Source organism: Furipterus horrens, unplaced genomic scaffold, assembly GCF_987537825.1.
Source record: "Furipterus horrens unplaced genomic scaffold, mFurHor1.1.pri manual_scaffold_1, whole genome shotgun sequence".
In the NCBI taxonomy this organism is placed as follows: Eukaryota; Metazoa; Chordata; class Mammalia; order Chiroptera; family Furipteridae; genus Furipterus; species Furipterus horrens.
In genome coordinates, this window is record NW_028327171.1 from 170,245,765 (window position 1) to 170,273,507 (window position 27,743).

Genomic DNA, 27,743 nt, shown 5'->3' on the forward strand with positions numbered 1-27,743 from the left:
TAGCTAATTTTAAATAGACATTCTGATCAGTAAAAACATAAACTTGAAAATTTGAAATCAGGAAAGATCTGGTTCAAAGAACAACTCCATTCTTAATCAGCTAGAAATACTTTTAGAGAGTCTGTTAGCTTCAGTTTCTCCTTTTGTAAAACAGATACTTTAAGATTTTCTTCATAGTACTGTTGTGCAATTTAAATATAATAATGTAGGAGAATCTACAACATACAATAGTAATCTTCAATGACACCTGAATTATTCAGAATGAGTCTGAAACAAGCAGTGTTTCCAAATACCCAACATATATTAATCCCAGGATTCAGAAGTAATAAACTGCATTCTCAGAATTCCCTAAATTAGAAGTTCCTCTGTATTTTTCACTATATTTTATATATTTTAAATAATAATGAATGATACAACAAAAAATGACTTGTTTTTCTATGATATGGTTATACAGAAAGTTTCAGAGCTTTTTATTTAAGGAAATAATACATGGTTATTTATTTATTATAAATCATTATTTTGACAAGGTTATATATTTTAATAACAACTATCAATTATTTCTACCTGGAATAGACATTTCATCATAGAGAACACTAAAAGGAAACACTAAAAATCAAAAAAATGTTTAATTTTTTAAAGATAATTCTATAAATACTTAGTATTTAAATTATTCTTGAAATAATATTTCAAAATACATAAATTATTAATTGACCTGTTCAATATTCCTGATTTTTTGTTTCATGACCAATATCCCAGATGTAGAAAAATTTCTTTCATTTTGCAATGACTTTAGTCAAATTATTAAGAGTGTGCTCAAAGGCATCTTCAACTCAGAGCATTAGGGTACATGTTGCATAATTTAAACTCATCTTTTTACAGCCATAAAAAATACTGTCTGTTTATGCTGATTTGGGTTTTGTTGTTGAAATCAATATTATTTTTTACTAATTCAGATTTTATATCATTTTCTGATTTCACACAGTAGTATTTCACAATAATAATCACATCTTTTCTCTCTCCATTTCTCTGTGAAAGTATTTACAAAGATCTGTAGCCTATGGTGAATATTCAAACACTGGAAAGTACCAGCAAACATTATTGGATAATATAAAAATGAAACATTTGAAACATCCAGTGAGGTTAACAGCCCTACACAGAATCACATGCTGAAATTGGCAATTTAAGGACATACTTGCTTCCAAAATTTATTTCATTGAATATCACTTGCAGAATTTTGTACAAAGTATACTATGTGTATAAATTTCCTAATATTTATTTGTAAGAATAACTCACCATTAATAACAGGCAGGCCCATAAGACATACTTATAACATGGCCACAAGAGCAAGACTGACTTCTCCCCTACATGGTCCTCCTGTCCTATTCCCGGAAATATCCACATCACCATATAGCTCAGCATGTCAGCATTCCTTGTTCTGGCTTTCAACTGAAATTAGTGGATTCCTCTGAACCAGTAATATTTGTAGTTGGCTATTAAGCTTTAATTCTCAAAGAATTATTTCCCATGTTCCAAATTTCTCAACTGATTTTTCTCAGGATTTGGTAAATTTCCTGAGAAATGCCAAAAAATGGCACAAAGAAATACTATTTTAGAAAAAGTACAGCATCTTCATGAAGCCATTTAAAGAGGTCACTTTGACTAGTGTTTTGGATCTTGATTTTGAATTATTTTGATAGGATGCTCATGGATGCATAAGGATTAGGTATCAAACAGTAACTTTTTTTAAAAACCAAGTTTTTTTAAGGACCACAAAATATGTGAGTGGCAAAATATACATATCAGACTTGCAAGTTTTTTAGATAACTAAAGATTAATTCTTAGCTTTATTTTAATAAGTAAATACTTACATTAAGTTATTAGATTTAAAACATTGTTAAGATGTTATCATTTTCCTTCCTAAGTAATTTAACTTTTTAATTAATTGGTAATTCGTTTTCATTGTTATAAATAACACTTTTACAAATTACAATTACATTACAAATCTTCATGTTAAAGAGATGGATCATTAGGAAAACCACCTTTAATAAAAAGTAGTAAATATAGCTTGTATTAATTTTGTTAATAAAAGGGAAGGTTTAGGAGTTGGATAATTTTAGACTGACAGTCATTTTTCCTGCAGGCATTCCAACAATAAAAGCATTTTTAAAGCTATAAATGTAGAGTTTAAGTTTAAATATCAATGAACAAGATCAGTCTTGATTACATTTAAATTTTGCTGAAAGTAATGTCCCTTCTTTTCCCTCCCATTACCAGCACAATTATTAGCTAGCCCTATGCTAATTACTAATTCACCCTTAACACCTATTGTTCTAAACAAAGTGTCAAGCAACTCAAACAAAACAGCTTTGTTAGGGCTTGAGCACTAAAGGCCAGTGACTAGTTCCCAGTAGCAATAGTATTATAACCAACAAATCCGGTCCAAGTAAATTGTGTTCCCCAATTAATAAAATGAGTTAGAACAGCCAACTTATTTTCCTTTCATCATAGTGCAAGAAAAATGTCATACTGAACTATTTTGTAATACTGATGCATCGTGAACCATTTTGATATACACAACTATTGAACCCTGAACTGAATTTCCCAACTGTCAAGCCTAGATGAAGCATCTTCCATGTTGGGAGTCCTTCTGGGGCTATTAAAGAAGTAATAAATAGCTTGCCTTGCCCTTTCACATAATTTTCCAAGTCTGCTGTTACTCTATCGAGAGTTATTCCCCAATCATATGTTCTCCAAGATTCTGTGTTCTGGTGACATCATGACACTAACATTGGGATGGCTCCTCATCACTTGGAATATCTTATTTTCTTATTTTTTCTTTTTTCTTTTGTCCTTCTCCGTGTCTTTTCTACTTTAATCAATATTTTCTCCATTTTGGTACATGGAAGGCTTGGCTCAGACCACCACTGCCAGCTCTTCTTTTTACACAGCAAACCAAACCAATCATATCACAACTTCTTTGTTTTGTTTTGTTTTTTTCAATTACAGTTTACATTCAATATTATTTTGTATTAGTTTCAGGCGTACAGCATAGTAGTTAGATAATCATATTCTTTAGTGTTGCCCATGATATTTCCAATACTCACCAGGCACCATACATAGTTAGTACAATATTATTGACTATATTCCCTGTGCCACACTTTACATCCCATGATTAATTTGTAACTGCCAATCTGTACTTCTCAATCCTTTCACCTTTTCACCCAGTCGCCTAACCCTCCTCCCCTCTGGCAACAACCAGTCTGTTCTCTGTATCTATGAATCTGTTTCTGTTTTACTTGTGTGTTCATATTGTTCTTTAGATTCCACATATAAGCAAAGTGTTTCCTCAATTTGAATTTTGGTTGCTCCATAATGTACAGAATGTCAGAAATATAATACAATATGATGGAAATATTTCTATGTTTCAATTTGGGGCCATCAAAAGTGTTAATGCAATTTTGACAAATAGCTCACAGAATACTGAAGAAACATTAAACAAAAATAGACAAGGAATCCTTTCAGAATTAAAGTTTATTTTTCAATTACTTAAAACCCTCAAAATAAATGTCTTTTATTACCAATTCATAGAATTTTTGCTTCAAATTAAACTTTTTATTTTGGGATAATAATAAATTTATAGGCACTTGTAAGGAACAATACGGTAACATCTTGCAAAGCTACAGTAAGGTATTAAAACCAAGATATTGACATTGATACAATTCACCAATCTCATTCAGATTTCCCCAGTTTTACTTGTACATGAGTATGTCTTTGGTTCTATGAAATTTTATCACATAAATAGGGTCAAGTATCCACCACAGAACCAAGACAAAGAACAACTCTGTGACCACAGAGATTCTACTCATGGCCCTTTTATAACCCTTCTCCCATACCCTCCCCCTTTACCTAGTCCATGGTACCACTAATCCATTCTCTATTTCTATAATTTTGTCATTTCAAAAATTTTATATAAAGAAATCAACTAGTATGTAACCTTTTAGGATTAGCTATTTTCACTCAGTGTAATTCCCTGGAGATTCATCCCAGCTATTGCACGGTTCAAGTTTTTTATTGTCAAGTAATATTCAACAACTAACTTTCTTTCTTTTTCTTTTATTGATTATCCTATTACAGTTGTCCCAATTTTCCCCCTTACCCCGTCTCCATCCAGTACCCTCATACTCCCTCTGGTAATGCCCCCTTCTTTTTTCATGTCCACAGGTCATGCATGTAAGTTCTTTGGCTACTCCATTTTCCTATACTGTTCTTAACATCCCCTTGTCTATTCTGTACCTATTAATTTGTAATTCTTAATCCCTGCACCTTTTCCCCCATTTCCCCAGGCCCCCTCCCCACTGGCCATCATCCCAATGTTCTCCATATCTTATGATTCTGTTTCTGTTCTGCTGTTTGCTTCACTCTTGTTTTTTATTAATTCAATTATTAATAGTTATGTATTTATTGCCATTTTAATGTTCATAGTTTGATATTCTTCTTTTCTTAAATAAGTCCCTTTAACATTTTATATAATAATGGTTTGGTGATGATGAACTCCTTTAGTTTTACCTTGTCTGGGAAGCACTTTATCTGCCCTTCCATTCTACACGATAGCTTTGCTGGATAGAGTAATCTAGGTTGTAGGTCCTCACTTTTCATCACTTTGAATACTTCTTGCCAGTCCCTTCTAGCCTACAAAGTTTCTTTTGACAAATCAGCTGACAGTTTTATGGGAATTCATTGCTAGGTAATTGCCTGCTTTTCTCTTGCTGCTTTTAAGATTCTCTCTTTATCTTTAACCTTTCGCATTTTAATTATGATGTGTCTTGGTGTGGTCCTTTTTGTGTCCATCTTGTTTAGGATTCTCTGTGCTTTTTGAACTTCTATGTCTATTTCCTTCACCAAACTAGGGAAGTTTTCTTTCATCATTTTTCCAAATAGGTTTCCAATTTGTTGCTCTTTCTCTTCTCCTTTTGGCACCCTTATAATGCAAATTTTGAATGCCTGAAGTTGTCCCAGAAGCTCCTTACACTATCCTCATTTTTTTTGGATTATTTTTTCTTCTTGCTGTACTGACCAGATGCCTTTTCCTTCTTTATGTTCCAAATCATTTATTTGATTCTCGGCTTCCTTCACTCCACTGTTGCCTCCCTGTAAAATGTTCTTTATTTCAAATAGCTTCTCCTTAATTTGACTGGGTCATTTTCATGCTGTTGAAGTACCCAATGAGTTCCTTGGGCATCCTTATAACCAGTGTTTTGAACTCTGCATCTGATAGACTGCTTATCTCCATTTTGTTTAGTTTTTTTTTGGTATTCTGTTCTGTTCTTTCATTTGGGCCATATTTCTTTGTTTGATCATTTGGGCAGCCTCCTGGTGTTTGTGCCTAAGTATTAGGTAGAGCTTCTTTGACTCTGTGTCTTGGTAGCATGGCCTAATGTAGTAAGCATCCTGTAGGGTCCAATGGCACAACCTCCCTATACCCCAAGCTGGGTACTCAAGGTGCACCCTCCATGTGGGCTGAATACTCCCTCCTCTTGAAATTGAATCTTGATTACTGTCAGCAGGTCAATGGAGGGATTTACCCAGGCCAGACAGCTGATAGGACTACCTCTGATGACTGGCCAGCAATCACCTCCCACCATGGTTTGTGGAGGTGGTTGGCTGGTGGTGCACTGACATGGTCACTGTCTGCTAGGTACGCAGCTTCTGGGGTTTCCCAGGTGGTGCAGGCCAAGGTAGGTCACCATCTGTGTTCTGTCTGGGACCCCTTGGTGTAAGATAGAAAGCAATCTGCAGATGACTGCTGCTAGTGCTGAGCCTGGGGTCACTCAGAGAGAGGTATGGGACCAGGCTCAGCTGCTGCTTGTTTGAGCGTATTTAGGATGGTCTGAGGCCTGTGCCTAGCCCAGCCATTCATATGAAAGAGCCACTGTTACCAATCTGGGTGGGCCCATAAGTTGGATGGTGCAGAGCCTTAGGTAATCATCAGGGCAGGGCTAACCATGTGAGCCAGGTTGATAAGACTCAAATATGGTGCCTTGGCACTGTGGCTCTGTGTGGGAAAGGACTCAGAAATGGAACAATGGCCATTGTGTGCATTCTAAGATGAAGCTGTCTCCCAGCTCTTGCCCTGATACCAGATACTTCAGTTACTCCCCATATCCACTGGTGCCCTTCAAGATACTGGCCTAGTGCTGGAGCCAAGAGGGAGTGAGTCTGACTAAGTCCATGTGCGGGAAGACACCTGAGAATCCTGCAGTTCTTCTACTGACCCAGTTCCCACTGGTTTTTACAGTCAGAAGTTACAAGGACTTATCTTCCTAGCACTGGAACCCTAGGCTGGGTTTGGGACCAGCCATTCTGCATCTCCATATACATCCCTCCACCCCTCCTCTCTGACTGGGTGAATGGGGTTTCTTTAATTCCTTAGTTGTTAGACTTCCATACAGCCTAATTTTCTGACAGCTCTGAATGATAGTTGTTCTGTAATTTAGCTGTGGTTGTGTGAGGAGGCAAATGTTTACCTGTGCCTGCATCTTGATCAGAAGACCCACAGAACTAGTTTTAACATTGATCTTAACCATAATAATTTTTATTAGTTTTATATAATAATTGTTACATATTAGTCTAAAATACTCTGATCATTTGCATCTCATTAAATTTCATTAAATGTATTTCTATATTACATGATAGTGCTATCAATTATACTTCAAAAATAGTAACATAAAAAAATGCATGTAAATTCAAGTCAAAAACCAAGTTCAATTCATTTATTAGAGGCTATTATATATCAACCTCTAAATATTTAGGGCACTTTCTCTTACTCTTGGCATTCTTTCCAAAAAACCCAAAGGATGCATGTAACTGGTTCCACAATAGTTACCCATATCACCAGAGTTGCTGATAGAAAATGGAAAAAAAAATTCTCTTCCCCCCTTTCTTCAGCCTTTTCATGTTAAATTTGTCTTTTACAACCAATCTTCTTGATTCCCTCTCCTACCTTTATCATACCAAGAAAATCTGAGAACTGAGATAGATAAATGTTTGGTCCTTTTTTGGCCCTCATTAATAACCAATCTGGAAACCCACCTCTTTAATCCCTCTCTCTTATTTAGTTCTCTGGTATGATTCATTTACTTACTTCTCAGCTTCCAACTGACATAGATTCTCAGGATCTCAAAAATCCATTGAACTACTTTTGTCTGTCAATCATTAACTAGCAAAAATATTCATAATTTAGCTTCATCATTAAAATACTATCTAAAAGCATATTTGTTTCTAGAGAGTCATTACTTACAACATGTAAACATTAATTATTCAGTTCTTAATTTATTAGTTTTACATAAATTAATTTAAAATAAAGGTTAGCTTACTATTTTTTTCTTCTGGGATTTTAAATCATCCAATGCTTCATCTAGAAAACAAGATTTCAACAAAGACAAATCAGATATTAAGATACTTAGATATAAGGAAAAAATCATGCCAAATGATATTCACATTAAGTAACCGTAAGAAAAAAAATTTTTTTAAATCATTTATTTATTTGTTTGTTTATTTTTAGAGAGAGGGGAAAGGAGAAAGAGAGGGAGAGAAACATCACTGTGTGGTTGCCTCTCACTCGCACCCCAACTGGGGACCTGATGTGCAACCTAGTCATGTGCCCTGACTGGGAATCGAACCACCGACACTTGGCTCACAAGCCAACGCTCAATCTACTGAGCCACAGCAGCCAGGCCTAAGAAACTTCCTTATTCTAGTATTTTTCAATGATCTGATGTACAGATAAAAACTATCTCAATCTTCATCTATAATTTCATATTTTTGCCTATATTATATATTACAAACTAAACAGAGAAAAATATTGCCTTAACATAGACTACAGCACCTTTCCAAGTTTAAAAAATATTTTTTAAAATATTTTCAGAAACATGACTATTATTTCTTCTTCAACATCCCACCCAAATTTAAAAAATTAATACCAAATTTTTTTATACACTGGGAATAAAATTATTCTCTTTGTTAATAAGGAAATTAAGGGCATAATTTATAAGTTATTCAACCTTCAAGGTATTAAGCACTAATAAAGAAAATCTTTTGAAAAGCTATAGTATCATACCTGAGAAGGAACTTGGAAAGGAAGGGAATACTAATTACTTTTCAAAATTAAACTTTTCTAAGATTTGTCTGCTGATTTAGACTGTCGTGGTGAAGAATCAATTTTTAAAAATGTAACTTATTAACGTCAATATCTGCTTTACAAATTTATTTTAGGTTTCTAGCTTTTGTCTAAAAATATTGAACTAGTACAAACAGGAATACTATTACTGCTAGAGAAAAGAGTTATAACTTGATTTAAACCTTTTATCAAAGAGAATTTAAATAATTACTCTTAATTTTTAATTAAATTTATAAATAAAACCTTTTCATTGAAGTTGTGGGATGGCAAACATTTGAATACCCAATTCAAAGTATATTATTTTTGTGTAAAATCAAAAGAAAATACAAACTTATAGAAAAGATAACTTTAATATAAAAATACTTTCTTCAAAATATATTAAGCAGTCTTTAATAAGATAGCAGACTTCTTGCTAAAGGGAGGAAAAATTTGCTGACATCTTTAAAGAGAATAGTCATCTCAGATAAGACAAAGCCAAATATCTAACTTTTAATCCAGAGGTCAACAAGCTTTTTCTGAGGTCAACAAGTTTTTCTGTAAAAAGCCAAACTAAATATTTTAGCCTTTATGGACCAAAAGGCAAAATCAAAATCAAGTAGATATTTGTAAAGCAAAAGAGAAATCTCCACAAACCTTTTATTGACGAAATTCAAATATAATAGTGAGTTCTATTTTTTTGTAACATGGATTTACCAATGAAAAGAATGGAATCATTGGGGTGGGGAGGCGGGGATCCTGGGATAACATTTCACTTAGTTGAGGCTCAAAGTTAGTGTTTCATATCATCAAATTGAGCACAAATTTTAATCTATTAATGTTGATCTGTAATGAGATTTTATACATTTGATTTTTGAAAATGTTTTTCCACACAGATAGGTACTCCTAAATATTAAAAGCAAATGATTTTAATTGAGCATGATCACTGTTTGGAAGGCATTTATAGAATTCTTTAGGTTTTCCTTTTGATACTTGCCTTTTATCATTTCATTACATGGCAGATTAATCCTTCTCAATTAAAGATTAGTGGAAGCTCCTCAATTGTACAGTTAAATAGATTTTGAAATATGGAAATTTCACTTACATTTGTGGGAGCTCTGGAGAAAACTGTCTAAACTGTAGTTTGAGCTCAAATAATGTATCTCCTACAAACTGTGTTGAACGAAGATCTTGCTTCTTGTTCTAACTTTTCATAATATTTTTTAAAAATTACTTTTGTCATTATAATGTTGTTTTCTAAATGACTTTATGGAAGTACAGGTTTCACATATAGGATTGTTTTGTCTTGAAATCTTAGGTTAAATTCATTAAGAACCATTATGAAGTTTGCAGCAAAGGCTAATTTCCTTTGTCAGTCAGTGTTCAATCACAGACAGTGATTCATGGTGTTTTTTTTCAGAAAAACTTCAATCTGGGCTCTAAGTTCAAAATCATTTCTGATAAAAGTTCACATAACTGATGATGGTTAAATCTATAAAAGCAAATGAAGCTCCCCATTGACACAACTAGTTCAATAACACCTAAGTTCAAATATGCTCTGCAAAGTACCTGCTGTTTAATAACGTAGTAAATAACCATAGAATTTAAACACCTTAGTTTCACAAACTTTGTAAATTACTCCAACTAAGTCTTTTTATGCTTCACACATATTTTTAGTACCAATAGTTACATCTTAGCAGATTTCACTTCAAGTTGTACTGAATTAGTGTTTTTATCAACTTCAAAAATATTCTTTTCTAGTTGTTCTTCACAGACTTTTCATAGAGGCTAACTCTTCAGTCACTTGATGCTCAGCATTGACTCCTCAAATAAACTATAACTGAGTTGTATCCATAACATCTATTAACTCATCAAGAGCCAAGGAAGATCACTTGAAATCATTTGCCTTGTTTTTAAATTGACTATGTTGCTTCCAGTGTTCTCAATTCTTCAAACAATGGTTCTTGCCAAAAACTAGTCAAATAAATATATTTTCTCTGAACACATTTCTTCAGCTGCTGCAATCAAACACAACTTAATTAATTCACTGTTGGTAAGTGGCTTTCTTTGGTTCACAAATAAGCCACTGAGAAAGTTACTTTGGTTGAAGTTTCACTTTTACGTTTTTTTTTTTTTTTTATGAAAAAAATTTGCTATGATGAGATGTTCCATTTTAAATGTTCTAATTTTGTGACCATTGCTTTTCTGTCAGTTGGGAATATCGTGATGAGTACTAAGCATAGTAATGTCAATGTATATTTGTATTCTTTTAGTTGAACTCTATATAATGCCATTGCATAATAAATATTTTGCATTTTGTTAATAAAATCTGCACTCCATTGTGCCCTAAAAGTGCAATATTCAAAGTCTGATTTTATTTTCTTGTTTATACATGAGTGTGCACTGGTAACAAAAATAAAAGTGTTGCAATATAAAAAAATGCAGTTGGCACTTGAAATGCTGTCAAATTATAACTGTATCACTGTGATTTGTCATACATGCTGCCAATAGTCTGAAGTGTTGAGAGCACCACAACTACTCAATTCTGCCATTATAGAATGAAAGCAGCTATACACAACACACAAATGAAGGGGCATGGCTAGGTTCCCATAAAAACATTAATTTGAATTCCATTACAACAAAATTTGAATTCCATTCAAATTTAACATATCACAAAATATTTTTCTTTTGAATTTTTTTCAATGACTTAAAAATGTAAAAAACATTCCTAGATCATGGGCAGGACTTGCCTCACAGGCTGTAGTTTTCCAGTCTTTAATTTAATATTTAATAGGTCCAACTTGTAAAACAAAGAAAATAAAAGAAATAGAGAACAAAAAGCAAGAACATGATAAACAGCTTCAGGCTTTACATATATATGACTTTATGCTAAAAAGAAAATACATAAGACTACAAGACAATCTTTCATGAAGTTTATTTTAAATTTACATGCAATACTTAATCAAATGAATTAGAAAATATTTTAAGTGAAATAATTCCAAAATAAAATTTCTTTAAATTTTATTTTCAATCCTACCTGAGGACTTTTTCTTTTCATTACTTTTAAAAAGAGGAAGGAAGAGAGAATGAGAGAGAGAGAAACATTGATGTGAGAGAGAAACATCAATCAGTTGCCTCCCGTATGCCCTCTGAGATCAGGGATCAAACCTCGGTATGTGCCCTGACAAAAATCAAACTTGCAACCTTACAGTAACAGGATGACAGGCCAACCAACTGAGTCACACTGGCCAGGATCCTAAAATAAATTCTAAAGCAAAAATCTTTTTATATAATAACCGTGTCCTGATGTGACTATTTCTTAGTTAAAATACTCATATATTTAAAGGATAGAGGAAAAAAAGCATATATGGCAAACTCAGCATCTGGTGATATAAAATTTTATTTAATAAAAAAATTCAGACTTCCAGCCAAGATGGAGGCCTAGTCAGACACACTGCGTCTTCCTCCACAACTAAGAAGGAATACAACTACCCCAAAACTAGAGACAGGCAGAAGTTCCAGGACACCGAGCTGCATGGAAGTCCAACAAACAAAACTATAAAGAAGAAATACTCATCCAGACAGGTAGGAGGGGCAGTGAGGACGCGGTGTGGTGGCAACTGCAGTGGCGGCAATGGCAGGCCAGCGAAAAGTGCAGTCACACATTTAAAAAAGTCAGGAGGAACACCTGGGTAGCACTCCCAGCACCAGACCAGACCACGAAGCTCAAGGTCCCAATGCCAGGGAAAATAAAGCCTCATTGCTTCTGACTGTGCAATCCAGTGGGGGTTGGGGTGGAGGGAGAAACTGCCTGTCTCTCAGCAGAGTCCACTTGTTTAAAGAGCCCCATGGTTCTGGATTGTCCACAGACCTGCCCACTCTGGGAACAACGGCCAGGGCAACAGCTAGAGAGGCGCCAGTCCCATACAGAAGTGGGAGAAGTTCCTGGAACAGGGGCAAGTGCTGAAGAGGCGGCATTGTTCCTTCTCAGACCCCTCCCCCACACTCAGCGCCACAACGTGGTAAAACGTGTCACCCTCTACTGACAAATGCCTAAGTCTCCATCTCCTACAATGTAACAGGTGTGACAGCTCTACCTAAGACACAGAGGCAAACAAACACAGGAGCCTGTCAAGATGAGGAGACAGAGAAGTGTGGCCCCAAAAGGGGAATGGATCAAAGTTCCAGTGGGAAAACTAAGCGACGAGGAGATAGCCAACCTATCAGACACAGAGTTCAACACACTGGTGATAAAGATGCTCACAGGCTTGACAGATATGCTTAAGTACAGCAAACGCATAAGGGAAGAAGTGAAGGCTATGCTAAGTGAAACAAAGAAAAATCCACACAAAACCAATGGTGAAAGGAAGAAAACTGGGGTTCAAATCAATGTTTTGGAACATAAGGAAGAAATAAAACAGTACAGAATAAGGAAACAAAAATTGAAAAAAATGAGCAGAGGCTTAGGAACCGCTGGGACAACTTTAAACGTGCCAACCTCTGAACCATAGGGGTGCCAGAAGGAGAAGAGGAAGAACAAGAAATCGAAAGCTTATGTGAAGAAGTAATAAAGAAAAATTTCCCAAATTTGGTGAAGGAAATAGACATACAAGTCCAGGAAGCACAGAGTCCCAAACAAGCTAGACCCAACGAGGACCACACCAAGACATATCATAATTAAAATGCCAAAGATTCAAGATAAAAGAGAGAATCTTAAAAGTTGCAAGACAAAAGCAGAGAGTTACCTACAAAGGGGTGCCTATAAGACTATCAGCTGATTTCTTAAAAGAAACTTTGCAGGCAAGAAGGGACTGGCAAGAAGTATTCAAGCTGATGAAAAGCAAAGACTTACAACCAAGATTACTCCATCCAGCAGAGCTATCATTTAGAATGGAAGGGCAGATGAAGTGCTTCCCAGACAAGGTAAAGCTAAAGGAGCTCATAATCACCAAGCTATTATTATTTGAAATGTCAAAGGGACTTACTTAAGAAAAAGATCAAAATTATGAACATTAAAATGACAACAAACTGAATCTAAAAAATAAAACCAAAATCCAACTAAGCAAACCAGAATAGGATCAGAATCATAGGTATGAGGATCACTTGTAGAGTTATCAGCTGGGAGGAGGAAGAGGAAGAGATGGGGAAATGGTGCAGGGATTAAGAAGCACAATTGATTGGTACAAAATAGACAGGGGGAAGTTAAGAATAACATATGAAAGGGTGAAGCCAAAGAACTTATATGCACGACCGATGGACTTCAATGAACTAAGAGGAGTGGGATTGCTGGAGGGAAGGGGGTTACTGGGCAGAGGGGAGCAAAGGGGAAAAAAATTGGGACTACTGTAACAACAATCAATAAAATACACTTAAAAAAATTAAAAATAAAAAAAGATTCACACATTTGATTTCCTTAGAAAAGTTTCTAAGGACTCTTTTACAGTGAAGTTTCTTGTACTTTTCACTATTTTGTTAGTTCCATGAGGTCAAAGAGTATATTTGTTTTTTATTTCTTACTGTCTTCCGGAAGCTACTATATTATTAAATATAACTGGAAACAATACCATAAACTTGATTTCCTTAATCTGATCAAAAAAAGTATCAATAATTTTTAAAAACACATCAAATATCCTACTTAATGGTTAATCAGGAACAAGACAAAAATACCTGCTATTCCTATTTGAATTCAATATTATACTAGATCCTAACCCATTAACTAAGGCAACAAAATTTTTTAAAGTATAAGGATTGAAAAAGAAAAATTAGTACCGTCAGACCACATGTATATCACACTTACCAGTGTTTATATGCTTTTACATGTAGTGTGTTCACTACTTGGTAATAGTCCTGCCAAAACAAATTTGTTTCCATTTCATAAATTAGGAAACTGAGGTTCAGAGAATTTAAATGTATTAGTAGGACAAAAATATGGCCAGTATGGCTGGGACAAAAAATGAAAAAAGGAGAGTGGAAGGAAATAGAGAAATGGCATAAGCCAGAGAGTTAGGTTAAGAATTAAGATTTTTATGCTGGTTGCAATAAGCCATTAGAAATTTTAAGCAGAAGATACACAAGATCTGATCTATACCTTAAAAATAGACTGGTTATGAAGGCATTATAGTACTACAAGCAAGAAATGATGATGATCTGAATTAGAACTGTAGTAGTAGTAGTAAAGATTAGAAGTGGTAAGATTTAAGATAATTTTAGAGGTAAACATGATAGGACTCTGAGGAGGGGAGAGAATTGTGTGTTAGAATAAAAGGAATATGGAGTCAAGATTGGTCCCCCCGTCCCACCCCAGATGATTATATTGAAGCAGAATTATATGCCAACAGGGAAAAGCCAATTGAAACAGATGATAAAAAATAGGGAATAGTCCCAGGAAGGGATAACTGCAAGAGCAAAGTTCTTGAGATAGCCAGAGTATCTAGGATCCAGGGCATAAATGGAAGGCTTAGCCATAGGTGCAATCAAAGTCATTTCTCAAGAATACCATGAAGGCTGACAACATAACAAGTAACAGACAGAGATTATACGAGAGTATTTGGTGGCAGAGGTAGCTGCCATCTGTCTATGTACTTCTATTTTCTCCATAAAGTGAGACTATCAGGTGCGAGTGGCCAAGTAAATTTTTGTGGGGTTTTATTTGTTTGTGGCTTTTGAATTTTTATTTGGTTGGTTAGTTTGTTGGTTTTATTTTGGTTTGGTTTGGGGGTTCTGGTAGGGAGGTGGGTATTAGTAATTTGAGGAGAAATACAATCTCAAACAATACTCTCAAAAAGAAAAACGTGAATTTACTAGGGATCTATAAAATGGGACTATATAGCAGTGTTGAGTATACATTTAGTGTGTGCAATTATAGATATTTTAAAATAAGCCTGGTCAACATGTTGTATGATTTTCCTCTAACAAATTTAGCTTTTCTTTTGCAGGCACAGATTAAGAACATAAATGTTTTTAACCAAGATAAGGTTTTACCTGTCATTGATTAAGCATATGATTATATTTAAACAAGGTACAGTTTGCCAGAAAAGTAGATTGGGAAAGAGGGCAAAGAAGTCAAGAGAGTCTACAAAGTATCCTTTGGGCTAGACCGCAGAACCAAAACTGTGTTCAAATGGTGCGCAAAGAGGGTAGTTTGAAAGTCATATATCTGTATGATCCTTCTGCGGATCCTGAGTTAAACAAATAAAATGACTTTAAAGCAAATGATATTTATGAGATAACTGGAAATTTGATACTTTTATATTTAATATTTTATGATATTAAAAATTCTTTTTAAACTACAACAAGGATGCCAGCCTGTTAAACCAAGCATGCCGTTGTCCGGGGACAGCCAACTGACCTGGAGTGTGCACAATCCTTCCCCATGTGGGAAGGCCACCCTCCCCTCCACACCCCCACTCTTATTAGGGATTTCTGTACCCAAGGGTAGGCAGGACAACAACCATGTCCAGCTTGAAGCAGCTAGAGGAGCTCAAGACCTTTGCCCATTGTCCTTTATAAGATTATAAAGGGTCTTAAGTCTGAGAGGGAGGGATTGTTATTTTTTATTGTTAAAATAATTAATTAATCATTTATTTATTTAAAAAAAAAGAATATATGAAAGGGTGAAGCGGGAGAGCTTGTATGTATGACCCATGGGCATGGACTTAGGGGGGGACTGCTGGAGGAGGGGTGTCCTGGGTGGAGGGGAGCAAAGGGGGAAAAATTGGAACTATTATAACAATATAATCAATAAAATATACTTTAAAAAAAAGAAGAATTCTTTTTAAAGAAACAAATGAACAAACAAAACAAAACAAAACAAAAGCCCTCATAGATACAGACAAAAGATTGGTGGTTTCCAGAGAAGAAGGGATTTGGGGAGGGCCAAATATATGGTGATGGATGAAAACTAGATTATTGGGAGTGAGCACACTAAAGTGTAAACAGATATCAAATTATAACATTGTATACCTGAAACTTATATAATGTTATTAATAAAAGTTAATCTCAGGATTTTTTAAAATTCTTGTTTAGCTGTTATGTATTGTGTAAATGTTTTTTAAGTCTCTTATGGATAGATATATTTGGGTTATACCTTAGAATAATAATACAGAAGGTAAATAAGCAGGTAGGGGTAAAAATGAAACAAGATCGACCATGAGTTAAAAATTCTTAAGTTGGAGACTTCCAACCAAGATGGAGGCCTAGACAGACATGCTCCATCTCCCTTCACAGTAAGAAGGACTACAAATACCACAAAATCAGAAATAACCAGAAGTTCCAGAAAATAAAGCTACATGGAAGTCCAACGTATGAAGTTATAAACAAGTGGTGCTCATCCAGACAAGTAGGAGGGGCAAAGCCGGGGCAGAGAGGTCAAGCTGTGCTGGCTGTAGTAGCCGCAGTGATGGCCAGCACAGACACCCATATTTAAGGGAAGGCAAGAAGTGCCTGGGGAGCACCCCCGGCTACAGACCAAACCTGTCAGCTCGCAATTCCAATGCCGGGGAAGGCAGACCCCCATTGCCTCGGACTGTGAGGCCGAGGGGGTGGGGATGGAGGATGAGGCTCCCAGTCTTTAAGCAGAGAGTGAATGGCAGGAATCCATCTTGGACCCCCACCCCTACAGAAAACGCCACACAGTGGTGAGAAGAGTCGCCCGGTAGTGACGAGTGCACAGGGCTCTGTTCCCTATAGCATAGGAGGTGTGACAGCTCCACCCAGGAAGCAAAAGTAAACACAAAACTGTCAGAATGGCAGGGATCATGATAGAGATCCCAATCACTCAGCTGACCAGACAGCAAATATATGATCTATTGGCTCAGGTCAGAGCTCTGGTTATAAGAAAGCTTATACACCTAACAGCAGATCTTAATCAAGATGGGGAAGGAATGAAGGTTAGTCCTACTGAAATGAACAAAAACACATAGGAAACAAGTGGCGAGGGAAGGAAAACCAGGGATCAAATCAACAAATCGGAACATAGGGAAGGGACAAACAGTCAACCAGTGCAGAAAGAGGAAACAAAAAGTGAGGAAAGTGAGGAGAGGATCAGAAACCTCTGGGACAGCTATAAGCGAATGAATATTCAAATTATAGGATTGCCAGAGGGTGAAGAAGAACAACTAGAAATTGAAAAATTATGTGAAAAAATAATGAAGCAGAACTTTCCTAACTTGGGGAAGGAAATAGACTTACAGGTCCAGGAAGCACAGAGAATTCCAAATAAACTGGACCCAGGGAGAACCACACCAAGACACATTATAATCAAAATGTCAAAAATTAAGGATAAAGAGAGCCTAAAAGCAGCAAGAGAGAAGAAAAGAATTACATTCAAAGGGGTCCCAATAAGACTATCAGCTGATTTCTCAAAAGAAACTCTGCATGCAAGAAATATTCAAAGTAAAAACCTACAACCACGATTACTCTATCCAGTGAAGCTGTCATTCAGAATAGAAGGGCAGAGAAAGTGCTTCCAGGACAAAGAAAAACTGAAGGAGTTCATCAGATCCAAACCACTGTTATCAAGATGTTAAAGGGACTTGTTTAGGAGAAAGAGAATCAAAACTATGAACATTAAAATGAAAACTGTATCACAACAACCAACAACAGAAGCTAGGGAACTGATGAAACAAAGGCAAACTAAGTAGGCAATGAGACTGGGAAAAGAATTCTAGGTATGGGGAACATATTGGGAGGAGGTCAGTGGGGAGGGGGAAAGGGAGGGAGATGGTATAGGAATTAAGCAGCATAGTAGGAGGGAGCGGAGTAGATGGAAAGATGTTGAGAAGAACTATATGCACAATCAATGAATATGGACTAAGGCAGGGGACAACTGGAGGGAGGGGGGCATTACTGGGTGGAGGGGAACAAAGGGAAAAGAAATTGGGACAACTGTAACAACATACACAATAAAGTATATTTTAAAAAACTGTTAAGTTGTATAATAGATATGTGAGGTTATATTACACTATTCAGTTTACTTTTATATATATTTGAAATTTTCTATAATGAAAAGTTAAAGCAAGAAAAGTTAAGTCACATATAAATTTTATCAACATCACTAGCCACCAGAGAGATGCAAATAACCACAATGAGATACCACTTTACACCAGTCAGAATAGCCATCAACAAATCAACAAACAACAAGTGCTGGCAAAGATGTGGAGAAATGGGAACCCTACTGCACGGTTGGTGGGAATGCAGACTGGTGCAGCCACTATGGAAAACAGAATGGAATTACCTCAGAAAATTAAAAATGGAACTGCCTTTTAAACCAGCAATTCCACTGCTAGGATTATACCCGAAAAATTCTAAAACCCTAATTCAAAAGAACTTATGCACCCCTATGTTCATAGCAGCACTGTTTATAATAGCTAAGTGCTGGAAACATGCTAAGTGCCCATCTGTAGATGCGTGGATCAAAAAACTGTGGTACATTTACACAATGGAATACTATGCAGCAGAGAGAAAGAAGGAACTCCTGCCATTTGCGACAACATGGACGGAACTAGAGAGAATTATTCTTAGTGAAATAAGCCAGGCAAAGAAAGAAAAATATCATATGATATCACCTAATACAGGAAACTAAAGAACAACATAAACAAATGAACTAAATAGGACAAGGAGCAGAATAACAGTCAACAGAGGGGAGGGGGGAAGAAGGGAAGGGAGGTAAGTAAGGGAAGGGTTTAGTCAAGGAACCTGTATAAATGACTCATGGACATGGACAACGGGGAGGGATATGATTGTGGGAGAAGGGGTGGGCTGGGTAGGGGGGAGCAATGGAGGAAAAATGGGACAACTGTAATTGAAAAACCAAAAAATAAAATAAAAAAAAAGAAATTAAACCTGCCTATCTTTGGATAATTATAGCTCATAGTTTTAAGGCCTGAAAATCTTTAAAATCTGTACACATACAGATTTATTTTATCATAATTTACATATTTCAATACAAACAAAAGCCTGGGTAATGTGAGGTTAAAAAGAAAGATGCAATTAATAAAATAAATTTTAAAATGTATAACCATATTTCATCCCATAAAAACATAAGTTTTCTATAAGGTTAATATAATTTCTCTTGACTTAAAGAAATGAATTTCATTTTGTGTAAATAAAAGTTTTAAATGAACAAGACAAAAATAACACAAATGAAAAATAGAACCATCTTGATCATTTATAAGCTTTCTTTTTTTTAAAGAACTCATTCTTTTTTTTTAATTTATTGATTTTAGAGAAAGAGAAGAAATGGGGTAGAGAGAAGGAGAGTAAGAGAGTAAGAGAGAGGAATACCAAATTTGTTGTTCCACTTATTTGTGCATTCATTGGCTTATTCTTGTATGTGCCCTGACTGGGAATCGAACCCACAACCTTGGGGTATCAGCATGACACTCTCAGAAACTAAGCTACCTGGCCAGGGTCGTAACTTTTCTAATACTTCGCAGTAAACAACTCTTCAATATTAACCATGTTGTCATCTCAATATACCATTTCACAACCTACCATTTAATTACAAACCAATGCACTATAAGTTTTCTAATGCATTGAGAAAAACTTAAGAAATTAAACTTACTATTTCTTTCCGTTCTCTTGGAAAAGAAGTAAATAAGCACTGTTCTTATGCTCCAGATGCTACAGAGGAGGCAAAATTCAGAAACAAAAACCATCATTAGGATAAGTAAATTAAAAGCCATATAAAATGAAAACAAATACACATCTCCAATTAGAGTTAGATCCATTGTTTCCTTTTATATGTTAGAAATCAAAAAGTACTCCTTTTTTTCAGAGGCAATCAGAAGTCTACCTGTGCTTTCAAAGGAGAATTTCTCAGTCTAAAATTTATGCACCTTCTGAGAGTCCTCTGAATTGCAAAATTGCCTTTACATATATAAATGCATTTCTCTGGAGTGATCACTGCTTTCATTATTCTGAAAGGGGTCTATGAACCCCACAAAAGATTAGGAACAAATTTTAGAATCCCTTCTTACTAAGTAAGCATCACCTCCAAAATTTGTCTACCCCCATGCATTAAGGGAAAAGCATGGTTTAAAAATCCAGGGCATTATACAAATGTAAGCTGCTACTCCTTCCCTATTATTTAACATTGAAGGGATCTTCTCTACTAAATATAATAAGCTATCTGGAAAGGGAAAAAAATCCTACCTTCAAATAAACATTGATAAGTAAATTCAGCTAAAAACTTTCTTCCAAAGACTTGATGAGAATAATTATTTAAACCTTGCATTAGTAAGACAGTAAATGATATTAAAGAATTTTTTTACAAATCGAAGAATAATCCTAATCACAAGCTTGTCAAGGTCATCTTTTAAATTTAATGTAAATCTAGAAATATACCTCTTCCTCCATAGATCATGGCAGAATAAATATACAAACATTATTCATCATTTTATAAAAGAAACACATTGTACCTGAATATAAATTTAGATAAGTATGAAGCTTAGTTCATTACTCTAAAATTTCATTGCTATTCTTGAGAGTCAGCCTGCAAGGTAGTCACAAGTGAACCTGTATCCTGGTATTCACATCTTTGTGTTGTCCTTGTTCACCGGTGTTGATTTGTGTGACCAACAGCATATGGCAGGAGAGATAGTATGTCACATCAAGATTAGGTTATAAAAGACTACAGCTTCCATCTTGGTTCTCCTCTTCCACTCTTTCTCTGAGATTACTCATCTGTGAGAAACCAGCTGCTATGACATGAGGACATTCATGGAACTCTATAGAAATACCCATGTGGTAAGGAAAGGAGGTCTCTAGCAAACAATAGTGAGGAGCTGAAGCTTGCCAACAACTACATGCATGAGTTTAGAAGCAAATTCTCTAGTCTTGGTTACTCCTTGAGATGATTATAGCCCCAGCCACTAGCTTAACTAAAATTTATGCATCCTGTATATGAATAAAAGATCCTGAGCCAAAACCACCCAACTGAGCTGCTCCCACATTCCTGCCCCTCAAGAACTGTGAGAGATAATAAACATTTGTTGGTTTAAGCTATTAAATTCTAGGCAATTTGTTACACAGCAATAGATAACTAATACATGCTTTTTTATATTGTTATAACCTATTTTTATGATCTGAAAACACTAAATAACCAGCACCAGGTTCCCACATAGCACTTGGACAACTACCTAAGCAAAAAGAAAACAACAACAAAAATAAAAATAAAAAAAGAACAACCTGAGCATTGTCCTTATCAAGAAAAGGAAAATGAAAGAAGAGGTTAAATATACTGCTCATAATCCCTGAGAGATCCTACAACAGTAGAAAAGTGCCATAATATTTCTCCACTTCAAACACACTGTAATAATCGCAAGCTAAAAGCAATGATTTAGAAAAAAATGTACAGGGAAAGAAAACAGAGATCACAAAGAAAGGACTATAGAGATAGTGACTGGAACTTTGTAGGAAATCAGTAAATTTTCTTAGATGAGCAGGTACTTTTTAGAAAGCATATATACTTTCCAAAGTGTAAAAACTACAAGAATTGAAATAGACTCCCTTACTTCAAAAAAAACTCATTAATCCCCCTTGGCGGACAATAAATTCTCCTTTTGGTTTTTATCAGAACTACCACTGAAGAAAATGAACTATCAAATTTCCATATGTCAAGTCTTCAAGACTTGAAAAGGTACAACATATAAGTTATTCTTTAAGGCTAAATAAAATTAAATTCTTTAGTATTTTTAAAATAAAATCTAGAAAAAGAATTGAAGTACTTCAGGAATCTATGTTTTAGTTATCTAACAAAGGTTTTCCTCTCCAAATAATTAAATGTAATTTATAAAAATGTGGCAACATACTCTGCAAAGATATTAAAGATACAGGCTCCTACTTTGAGAATAGTGACATAGTCAACATTTCTCTCTCCTCTTCTTAGAAATAATTCAAAGAATGAGAACAAAAACAAAAACATATTTCCTTTCTGGTAAAATGAAGGTCTAAAACCCAACCCTCGAAATATGTGGAAGGGCTCCCAGAAGCAATGGAGCTCATGCAGGGGATTGAAAGAGTGAAAGCAGAGAAGGTATACTGCTTATCTCACAAAGGTAGCAAGATATACTTCTCGAAGTGTAAAGCCTAAAACCCCTGTTTATACAATGAAAATAAGATAACCATGCTACAGACAGAAACTTCTCAGTTTGGTTCCAGCAATGACACAGAAAAGGCAAAGCTTAAAGAGAAATCATTCATTCTTTCTGCCGAACTTAAGCCCCATCCAATTTATTGAATGTTTTTAGATGAGATTTAAATACTATATAAAACTAAAAGTGAAAAGATATACAGGTCTCAATATTTATAAATATGTTGACTGTTTTGTCTATTTAACTATCAAAGGCTTTAGCAAAAACAATCTTCCCATTCAGACAAAAACAACCATGATTTAAGTTGGTATAAGGAATAAGACAGAAATCAAGCTTTACATTTTATTTTCATTTACTTATTTTTCAGTAAAACTCAACATCACTTCCTCCCAATGAGTTGAAATATAATCTCTATCATATATTAATATAAAAACCATACATAAAAATTCCTGTTGAAATTTCTGAATTCTGTGTCTCTTTCTTTGGTTGCATCTCTATTTATACACTGTACCAAACATTCAATTAATGAAGTTTTATAGTGCGTTTGATGCTTGGTAGACCTCTCCTTTTCATTCTTCTCCTTTTTTTAGAATTTTCAAGACTCTTCTTATGTGCTTATTTTTTAATTAAAAATTATAGAAGTGTGCCAAGATTTTTAAACTATGGTGGTATTTTTATTACAATCACACATTTTTAAATTTAGGGTGATCTGATTGCAATATTGAGTCTTTCTATTCAAAAATAAGATGTGTCTCTTAATTATGTCTGTACATAATTCTTTAAGAACAAAATTCTATCAAATATCTATCAATATTGCAAAAGGAATGCTTGCAAAATGATTTTCTTATCTACTGAAGTAAATACAGTTGACCCTTTAACAACAGAGGTCTGACTGTGTGGGTCAACTCATATGTGAATCTTTTTCAGTAAGTGTATTTTCTCTTTCTTATGATTTTCTTAATATTTTTTTCTCTAGTTCACTTAATCTTTTAAGAATACAGTATATAATATCATACGTATAACATACAAAATATGTATTAATCAACTGTTTATGTTATTGGTACGGCTTCTGATCAACAGTAGGCTTTTAGTAGGCAAGACTTTGGGGAGTCAAAAGCTATATGTGGATTTTTGACTGCAGGAGGGAATGGGGGTCATTGCCCCTAACCCCCAAGTTGTTCAAGGGTTTATTGTATTCTCCTTGAGTAAACATCAGGAAATGTTCACAGATACTTTCTCCTTTAAGAGCCAGCTATACTTGATGAGAGATACTTTGTATTCTTATTAGAGTGCCATGAAACAAATGTTTTAACTTTTCTCAAAAAGCTACAAACTATATTTGCCAACCTTTTCCCTGGATTGAGAAAATGTTACCAGCTAGCTGGGAGGAGGAGGAGGAATGTGAAGGAGGCCATAAAAATTATACAAGATCAAATCCCTATCCTCAGATGAGTGTCAATTTAGCAGAACAGCAATTTTCTATCCCTGTGCCACATAGCACACTAGTGTGCCACAAGAATTTTTAAAACATGCAGTGCCTGACTAATTTAGTCAGGAGCACTGACCTCTTTTCTCTTAGACTGTCAAATAAAAAAAAGACGACATCCAACACCACAATAGCCATCCAATGTGAATGAATCAAAATTATACCAATTTTTTTTAATGTCAGATCAGCAAAAAATATATTTTTTGGTGTGCCACAAAAAAATTTTTTTTTCTTTCTTGAGGGGGAGAGTGGTAAGGGAGAGAGAAAGGAAGAGAAACATGGATACAAAGGAGGAACATCAATCTCCTGCCTCCGGACACACACACCTGGATCAGGAACCAAACCCACAACCCAGAAATGTGCCCTTGATGGGAATCGAACCAGTGACCCCTTGGTCTTGCTGGACAACACCTAACCAACTGAACCACACTCACACTGGTCAGGGCTAGAATTTATTAATTAGTTTATGTGTGCCATAAGATGAGAAAGGTTGAAAATCTCTGTAATGGGGAAATAGGAAAACACAAGGAACAGGGACAGGACCACCTTCCTTAGTTCTTTTGCTTAAAAATTTCCCCCATAACCCCATTTATAAGGCAAAAAAAAAAAAAAAAAAGGAAAAAGCCACAGAGGGAAAATAATCTTCTGGGAAGGTCAATATTTTATGCTAATTGGTCTCTGAAAGGATCTTACAATGAATAGAACTTCTAGAAAGTTATAATCTGTAAGAATAAAGTATCCAGGAATAAGTCTATAAGATAGCTTATAGAGTCAGTCGAGGTAGAGACAAAGCTTAATAGTTGTCCATTCTTAGAAAAAGAACCAACTCTCTGTAATGTATATCTGCCAGCATGATACAGAAATAAAATTTTAAAATAACTGTAACACATATCTTCCCTCACTAAGCATAGCCTTAATGACTCCTATGAAATAAATTCTGCATTTATATTATATATTATTGAATTTGAAAGGCAGAAAAACAATAGGTTGAAATTACAACAAGTTCCTCCATATTACATGCTGAAAAGAAGATATAATAAAAATCTCAAAGCATCTTATGTAATGTATTGATAATCTACCATAAAAGGTAATTTTGGAATAGTTATTATGTCATATATGCTTAACCCTGAATCCATAACCTCTCTGTCCAGTAAAAGCATTTGGAAAATTTGGACTGCAAAGACAGCAGTCACTTTTTTGTGGGTATTGGATAGATTTCTAAGCTTTGCAATCAATGTAGACAATGATAAGTAAAGCAATATACTTGCCCCTTCTGCCTCCATTTCTTTAAGTAAACCTTGGTCCAGACCTCAAAACTTTTATTTCCAAAAGAAAAAAGTCCAGGGATAAACTTGAGCAATAACTTATATTACGCACAAAAGAAAATGTCCCTTGGTAAGTCTTCCTTCTATCTATCACAACATCCACTTTGACGTTGTTGTATTTTATTTCATGCTTTTTTGATTGTCATCAATCAGAAGGACAATTCTATTCTTTGTTGGGGAACTGGTCTATGCTTCCAAAAGTGAAAAGCTCACTGAAATAGAAGCTGCAGCAGTTGAGAACCAGGTCACAGATGTGAATGAGACAAAGTGAGAAATGGCTCTGAAGCTTAACAAGCCAAGAAATACTAGATGCAGATGATGCAGAACAGACAAAGGACACAGTATGAATAATAAAGCTTCATACTCAAAATAGTAGAAAGATAAAACTAAAAAAAAACAAACACTTTTAAAGAATTTAAGTTTTTTCTACTTCTAAAGACAATTAGTATATGACCTATTTGCCCCCCTCAAAAATGTCTTCTGAATCATAATAGCAGATCCAGTAGATCACAATTTGTGTGTAACCATTAAAATGAGTAATGTTGTTAATTCCCTCTCTAAATTTCTTTTCTGCACTCTGTTCTTGAAAACATAAAAGGGAAACAAGAAAATGAAGCTCAGTATTATAAAATCTGCTATTAACCTAAAATAAGAAGTATTCCAAAAGAATTCAAAAGAGAAGGAAAATAAAATGGCAGAAACATTTACTTTGTAATATGTATGCATTCAATTTTTGGCTTTTTTATGTACATGCAAAGTTAAAGTTTTATGACTCATCAAGTTCCAATTTGAAAATATGCCCTGCACTAAAAACTAAAGAAACAAACAAAAAAATTTACAGTAGTTCCTCCCAAAAAAGATCCTATCCCTCCCCACATCAAACCAAAGAAACCTAAGTATCACCCTGATTCCTCCTTTCTCCTTACCTCTTATTTCCTCCCACCAAGTTATCTCAGTTTTACTCCCAAAATATTTATAAGTCATCTACTCATTGCCACTGCCACTGGGCAATCCGATCCATCTTTAGATTAAACTTCTATAATGGCCTTCCCATTTCTACTCTTGTCCTCCTCTTCCTCAATCTCTCTACAAGGCAACACACATGATCCTCTTAACTAAATCTTATGCCATTCTTCCATAAAGCCTTTACAAGCTGCCCATTTCATCCAAAATGAAATTCAAACCTCTCCATGATTCTCCATGATTCAGGTCCTGCCTGATTCTGCAGGCTCACTTTGTATCCCTCTTCCTCTCCATTACACATTCCAGATACATCTCTTTTGACCCTCAGATAAGTCATGCTCTCTCCTAACTTTACAGCCTTCACATTTTTTGTTCTCTCTTCTTAGAAAGATCTCTCAACTTAAATTTTGGTTTTGTTTTTACGACTTGAAGAACACACTGATATCGAAATTTCAAACAATACCAAAAACATGAAAAACGCTGCTTTCCACCAACCACCTAAAGAGAATTACCATTAGTAATGAGGACAACCCTACATCTCTCTATGAATATATGAGATCCAGTAGATTATAAACTGTATCTATAAATAATATTAATAAATTCCAACCCTTTCCATGCTGGTTCTTCCTCATACTTTATTTCTCAATTCAAATTCCACCTCCCCAAGAGACCTTCCAGGACCAATCTAAAGTAGCTTATTCCTTTTCACTCTTTTTACTTTTTCATTGCACTTACCTCTCTCTAAATTGCCTATGTTTCTCTCTTTACTTTTTGTCTGTCCAACTCCAATAGAATGTAAGCTCCATGAGAGCACAAATCTTGTCACTACTTTCTTAATCACTAGGATCTAGCCAACTACCCCAACAGATTGCAAGTGCCCAATATTTACTGAATGAACAGATGATGGCTTTAATTAATATTTATAGGCTGCTAAATCCTAAATTTATATCTCCTCTTCAAATTTTTCTCCTGGGCTTCATACTCATACTTAACCATCCCACTCGGCAGCTTTATCTAAGGAGAACACAGGTGTTTTAGACTCAGTGGGTTACCAAACCTGCTCCTCCTGAGGTTGTTCCCCATTTAGATGACACTACCATCAGCAAAATTGCCAAGCCATAAACTTGAATTTTATCTTTGATCCCACTCTTCCCCTTTACCCCACATCCAACTAATCACCCAGAGCCTCTCCATATTACCTTATTTCTACCTCCTAAATCTCTCCAATCCATCATTGTTTCTCTTCCCTGCTACCAGTACTCAAGTGCAAATCACTATAGTTGTCCCCTAGACAACTATAACATTTTAACTTGCTGCTCCAGATCCATTCTTATTCCCCTTTAATTTATTCTCCATACCTCAATGGTATTTTTTAAATAACAATATGATCACATCATATTCCTTCTTTAAAATCTTCAATGGCTTTCCACTACTCTTCAAGCCTAAAATCTTTATCATGAACTAAAAAGCCCACAAGAAATATCCCTGGCCTGATTATCTAGACTCTTCTCTATAATCCAATCTTTGGCCTTTTTTCAATCCTTTAAACCTACCATGTTCTATCCTCCCTTAGGGCTTTCAAATATGCTGTTCCTTCTGCCTGAAACACCACCCACCATGTCACACCACCCTTGATACACATACTCTCCCACTGGGTCTCAAACTCAAACATCACTTTCTCAGGAAGCTTGTAGTAGGCAGAATACTAAAGATAGCCCTCTCCT

At 35.2% G+C, this 27,743-nt stretch overlaps 1 protein-coding gene across 4 annotated transcripts in view; it reads right to left on the reverse strand.

Moving 5' to 3' along the window:
- Positions 1 to 27,743, reverse strand: part of LNPK (lunapark, ER junction formation factor) — a 77,674-nt gene that overhangs the window by 40,805 nt on the left and 9,126 nt on the right. For all 4 annotated transcript variants that reach the window (XM_090280860.1, XM_090280868.1, XM_090280876.1 and 1 more), the window contains 2 exons: positions 19,716 to 19,774; positions 7,374 to 7,414 (listed from right to left, as the gene is read on the reverse strand). In XM_090280860.1, the coding sequence (XP_090136986.1) occupies positions 7,374 to 7,414; positions 19,716 to 19,774 (100 nt within the window). The remainder of the gene's footprint in view (positions 1 to 7,373; positions 7,415 to 19,715; positions 19,775 to 27,743) is intronic.